This window comes from Marmota flaviventris, chromosome 19 (assembly GCF_047511675.1).
Source record: "Marmota flaviventris isolate mMarFla1 chromosome 19, mMarFla1.hap1, whole genome shotgun sequence".
In the NCBI taxonomy this organism is placed as follows: Eukaryota; Metazoa; Chordata; class Mammalia; order Rodentia; family Sciuridae; genus Marmota; species Marmota flaviventris.
Genome location: NC_092516.1, coordinates 6,210,318 through 6,216,359, shown reverse-complemented (window position 1 = coordinate 6,216,359; position 6,042 = coordinate 6,210,318). Strand labels below are relative to the sequence as shown.

At 54.4% G+C, this 6,042-nt stretch overlaps 1 protein-coding gene across 1 annotated transcript; it reads right to left on the bottom strand.

The window, feature by feature from the left end:
- Nucleotides 1-3,594: 3,594 nt before the first annotated feature.
- On the bottom strand, nucleotides 3,595-4,914 carry C19H16orf90 (chromosome 19 C16orf90 homolog). Its single transcript, XM_027940702.3, has 2 exons — nucleotides 4,658-4,914; nucleotides 3,595-4,080 (listed from the first exon to the last, which is right to left on the bottom strand). The coding sequence occupies exons 1-2, from the start codon at nucleotides 4,839-4,841 to the stop codon at nucleotides 3,923-3,925; spliced, it is 342 nt and encodes a 113-aa protein (XP_027796503.2). The 5' UTR covers nucleotides 4,842-4,914; the 3' UTR covers nucleotides 3,595-3,922.
- Nucleotides 4,915-6,042: the final 1,128 nt, after the last annotated feature.

Genomic DNA, 6,042 nt, shown 5'->3' with positions numbered 1-6,042 from the left:
TCAGCAGCATGTGTGTCCCACACCTCCAGCATCCCTCACCTTGCACCCCCAAGCTGCCAGCGTCCTGACCAGCATTGCTGCAGTGTCATGGGAGCCAGTGCAGAGGGTCCTCATGCCCCTTGCTTCACCAACCCTCAGAGGAGGGAAGAACTGCTCAGCAGACAGGGCCTTGGTGACTGTGTACTCCCCTCCCTCAGCGTTTCCCAGTCCGGGGCTCTCAGTGCTGGAGGCAGCCCAAGGCCTCTGCTTGTCCTCAACAGTTCAGGCAGACCCCAGGCAGGAAGAGTGTCCCCCTCCCTGGACAGCTGTGGCCAGTGGGTAGCCCCTGATGTGCTAACTAGCGTCAGCTGTGTGCTGAGGCCCCAGCTATGTGTCCTCGTTCCTCTCAATCAGCGGTGATCATGTGATTTTTCATTTCTGCCCCATGCGGTCAGGGAAGAGTCTTCCAGAAGGTTCTGCCTTGGACATTCATAATCTAGCTCAGAGGCCTTGCCCTGTACCTCCCTCCTTCCCCGAATCACTGCAGTGTCCAGCCCAGTGTTGAACAGATTGTAGTGTTTTGTCTCATTACAAATAAATAGATTTTATCTGGTCACATCCTGTTCCCAGTGCCCAGCTTGATGCACTCTGGGCCCTTCTCCTGTGTCTTCATCTGGGAGAACTGCTTGCTACTGCTATCCTGAGGATGGCTTCTGATTCTGTTAGCCTTGCCAGGGAACACAAGCCAGTGAAGGACTTCCAGACTTGAGAGCCACAGCTGGACTGTTTCTTAAAGGGACTTCAACAGCTACCCCTTTCGGTCTGGTCTGGCTCCCTGGCTCTTCACCTTCAGCTGGGGCCGGTCCACATGGGTAGCTCCCCCGAGGGCTCTCTCTTAGTTTGGAGAAGCTTCACAGAGCAATTCAGCACCATAGCAGAGGCTATGGGCCAGCCATGGGAGTCTGTGACAGGTGCCCACCAGCCTGTCCTTGAAACCTTTCGCCACCCCCAGAAGGATTGTTTCCTCCCCCTTTAAGCAGGTGAGGAAAACTGGCTTGAGGCTGAGAAGTTACCTAAGAGCTGCAGTTAAGTAATGGGTAGACCCTCTGAAGCCCAAGTATGCTCCTCTGTTCACATACCTTCAGTCTCTGCCAGCAGCAGGGACATGCTGCTTCTGAGGGCCCTCCCTAGGAAGTGTCCATCGCCTGCAGAGTGGATTTGGGAGAGGGCTGGTATCACTGCCAGAGCAGGAGGCCCTGATGGTGCCCAGGAGGTCAGGCAGCTGGGCACAAGTGCCCAAGGCGAGTGGAACCAAATAAGACTGTTGAGCTTGGCCCGACCAGAGTGCCGTGCTGCTGAGGCTCAGCCTTGGTTATTTAGGCAAGGACAACTATCATCCTTGCCTAAATTTGCTGAGGGGTCAACTTTGGGATGAAGGGGTGATTCCAGAGGCCCTTGGTCAATTGTGTGTCCAAGAATTCAGGGATTCTGCTACATCCCACCCTGAAGGCAGCCATTACCCTCTCAGCTGGCCTCCTAGCCTGTCACAGAGACTGCAGGGGCTGCCCTCATGGTACCTGCTATAGCAGCCCACCCCTCAGACCACAGTCTGGTCATCTACCTCCCAGGAAGCAAGAGGTTCACACAGTTACCCAGTCTGAAGAGAGCCAGCTCTGCCCCTGGCTGAGGGGGGATTTCCCAAGAAATGGCTGCATTTCTCCCTCCTGGGAGGGCTCAATATCCTCAATCCCTGTGTATATCACCCAAGGATCTTTTGCAGGGCCAGCTTGAAGAATCTTAGCAGCCCTCATAGGGGGCCCCATACTTGTAGAACAAGTGGGACAAGCTTGTCACTCAGATCCCAATCCACCAACATTCAGGAAATCACATGCAAAGGGTATGCCCACAGTCACATTTCCCCAAATGTCTGCTTGTTGGGGACATGTGGGGTGCTCCTCCACATGAACCCATTTCCAGAACACTATGACAGTGAAGTTTTCATACTGTCATCTTAAGTTGAGTGCTTTTCAAGAAAGCTTGTGCAAAGTGTGTTTTGTTTTTTGGTACCAGGGATTGAACCAAGATGCTCTACCACTGAGTTACATCCTCAACTCTCTTTGTTTTTTTGGTACTGGGGTTGGAATCCAGGGGTACTTTACCACTGAGCCACATCCCCAGCCCTTTATTATTTTTCATTTTGAGGCAGGGTTTCACTGAGTTGCTTAGGGCCTCACTAAATTGCTGAGGCTAGCTTTGAACTTGCAATCTTCCTGCCTCAGCCTCCTGAATGGCTAGGATTACAGGTGTGTGCCACCGTGCCCAGCCTTGTGCAGGTTTTAGAGAGCAATTGTCTAAAGGCCAGTTTGGAGCCAGCTCTCTTTGGGCCAGCACGTGGCAACAGCAAATGTCTTTCCTGGGGGAAGACATGGGCTAAGGCTGCAGCACTGAGCATGGCCTAGACTGGTTTCCCACTGTATAGCGGCCTCAGAAGAATCAGCTCTACATGACCACTCATCTTTACAGGATCTCTCCCATAGCACATGGGAAACAGCCAGGCCTTCTTACCACCCAAACGTGGCATCATGTCACTTTCACATTTTACTAGTAAAGCAAGACCCAGAGCCAATCCCTATACAAGGGGAAGGGACTGTACAAGGGCCTTAAGACAGGGACACATGGCTCATCAGGAGTAACCCAAGTGGCCACTGACTGACCACAGCCTGAGCATCACAAGGTCTGAACTCTGGGGCAAAGTGCTCCTAAGCCTACACTCTTGTTGTTCAAAAGTGAGGGGATCTGTTCCTTGTTGGTTTCCAAGGATCTGGGATTGCCAGCTTTTACCTAGCACCCTTGACAGCAGCCTCACAAAAGCCTTGGCAGGTAGCAAGGGCAGCTGACTCTTGTGTTTCCTCAGCTCCTTCCTAAAATCTGTCTTGGATAGCTCTCTCTCAGGCCCATCTGGCCTCCAAGTCCAGGAAGAGTTGTGGGAGAGGATGAAGGCAATGGCCCTTCTGTTACTCAGTGGGTGACCACTGGAACCAGGGTGCAGGGAAAGAGAAAGAGACCTTTCTCTCTCCCTGACACCACCATGTGTGTTCCGGCAGGAATCTGAGGTGGGCTAATGCTCTATCCTAGCCTGACCTGAGCTGCTCAGACTGAAAGTGAGACAGATAGGCAAGGGCCACTAGAGCAAGCCCCTCTCCTCAAAGTACTGAGCCCCATGGTGTAGAGCAGGGATTCCCAACCAGAGCAGGTGTGTCCCCCAGGGGATGCTGAATGATGACTGGAAACAAGGTCGTACCACAGCAAAGACCAATCCAGCCCCAGGCCCAGCAGCCTGTTCAGATACCCAGGTACAGAGGAATCCCACACCCAGTGCTTGCATCCAAGCCAGCACAGAGAAGGGTGGTGCCTGTCCTGCTGGATCCCAAGTTCTCAGTGGGGATTGTGCAGGTTCCAGACCAACATTCCTGCCTCAGTTGCTCTCCTCTCAGCACCTTCCTGAAACCCAACCTCCTTTCCTTGCCCCTGGACTTGGAGTTTACACAAGGCTATTTTTCTGACTGAGTTAGCCTGATGACAGACACACACAGACAAGAAGGTACAGGCCTTGGCTTTTACTGAGCTTAGACCTGAGGACTCCCTGGCCTGTCAGGAACCTGATTCTCTGCTCGGCCTGGCCTCCCAGGTGCAAGTGGCTGACTGGAGTTTGAGCAGGCTGCAAGGGCAGGGCCATGCTTCTATTTCTTCTGTCCCCCCCTTAGGACCTCTTCCTCCCTCCCCCTTTGCACTCTCCTGAGCTGGCCCAAATCTGGTGCTGGGCAGCTGTGGGGCTGTCTCATTGGGCAGGGCTACTGTGCGGTCTGAGCCCTTTCTCTTTGGACCTGCCTCCTCTTCCTTGGCTATCCTTCTCCTCTGTCCCCAGCCCTGGAATTCAGGATCCCTATGGCCTCTCCAAGGCCCCAGAGCGGGTTCTCTTGCACAAGGGACACATGGCCTCCTCCAAGGCTCCCCAGGACCTCTTGGGCCTGAGCCCCAAGCCCTCAGGGGGACCTGGCTGGGCAGGGGCACCCTTGGCTGGGTCCATGCTGGAACTGGAAGCTGAGGAAAGAGGAAAGAGAAGAGTCACTCAGACCTCAAGGGAGACTGGCAACCCACCCTACAGTTCCCAGACCCTGACACCTTCAAAACAGAAGGGGATAAATGGCATTCCTTCCTTGGGAGAACTGGGGGAAGGAAGTGGGAGGTGAATGGTTCAATCTGGAAGGACCCTCACCTAACCTGAATGCCTCATTTGACAGATGGACAAACTGAGGCTCAGGAAGACAGGGAGTTGTCCAAAGTCCCTCATCAAATGCAGAGCTAGAACAGGAACCCAGAACACTCAGTCCCCGAGCCTTCTCTTTGCTTCATACCCCCTTGCCCTGATACACTCCATCCCTGACCCAGCTGTACACTACCACCACCACACCAAGACCCCATGGGCCCGGGAGTTTTGAGACCTGGGTACATTGATGGCCTTAACCCAATAATAGGGTACAGGGATGGGGCAGATTCACCAAGATCTGAGCCTCTGGAGCATAACATCTTGGTATCCCACCCTAATCCCTGGAGAAGCCCCATTTGAGTTCCTGGGATCTACCCCTCCTGTCCCCAGTCTTGCCTTAGCAGAGCTCACCTGTATCTCCCAGGCTGTCCCTGGGTAGTTGGGCTTCCAGAAGGGCTGAGCAGTGGTTGTTACCTGGGCCCAGAGTCCCCTGTGGAAGGTCCAAGGGCCAGGCTGAGCCCTCAGGCTGTGGTAGGTACCCCCCAGCCAGAAGCTGGCCCAGCCAGTGGCTCTCGCACTGGCCAGCAGGCTGCATATGGCCTGGCAGGTAGAGAGCCAGGCTCCGGAGGTGGCGCAGCCGGAAGTTCTTGGGCTTGTTTCCCTGGGCACTGGGGCACTGCTGCTGCTGGGCCCCCAGGCCCCCCTCGTAGATGTTGGGAGGTGTGTCCAGGTGACTGGGGCGTCCTCGGGCCCAGCTCACTGCATCTGCAGGGGAAGGGCAGGAGGGTGGTGGCCAGCTGGTCCAGTATCCATGAGGGGAGAATGCAGGCACCTGTCTCTAAGACCAGCTCATATCATGGGCTCCTCCCCCAGTCTGCCAAGCCTCAGCTTACTTGTCTGCCAAGTGGGCTTGGTTTTCTGCCTCTGCCCTGCCCATTGCCCATTACCCCTCTTCACACCCCTAAACCAACAGGGAGGCCTAAAGCCTGGGACTGAAATCCCTTTTAGCACTTCAAGCCCTTTGTGCCCCCTACCCTAGAAAGAGAATTCTGGTCTCAGTATAGAAGTTGCACAGTGGGTCCACGAGGAAGTGACCAGCCTAGAGTCAAATGGCTTGAATCAGTGCACATTTTCCTCTCCCAAGTATGCATGTCCCTGAGGCCACCCCAGTGGCTTTGAGCCCCAGCTGGGACAAGAGGGCATCTGACCTGCCACTCTTCCCCACAGCCCAGCACCTTCTCTTATGCTCAGCTCAGAGAACGCACAGACCAAGGCTTCCATGGAGGGCCAGTATGGTGGGGAAAGAGTGGCCAGGCCTTGTGCAGCAGGGCCCTGCTCTGCCCTGCCTGAGGGGTGGGTGTGCAGGTCTCCCATGACAACTGGCTCTTATGATGTCACAGGGAAGACTCCAGCCTTCCTGGACCCCTAGTTTGGGAGAGGATAATGCCCAGGGCAAAGTCAACATGGGAGGAAGGCATGGGAGGGGACTAGAACCCCATAAGAAGTCCCTGTTTGCTCTAGCCTGGCAGACTGGAGAGTTGTTCTCTGGGGTGACCTTTGGGGAACTTAGCTTCCTCATCTCTGGATGGGAAATGAGGACTTGGTGAGTCCTGGATCAATGCTTTGACTGGGCCAAGAAAGTGGTTATGGGTGACTGGCAAGTCACTTCACTGGTCTGTCCATTTTCCCTTAAGTTTCTGGGTAGTGTGTAGATAATACCAACTGTTTATAAGGGTGTGGAGAAAGAACCTGGAACTCTCATATACTGCTGTTGGGAATGTAAAATGGTACAACTA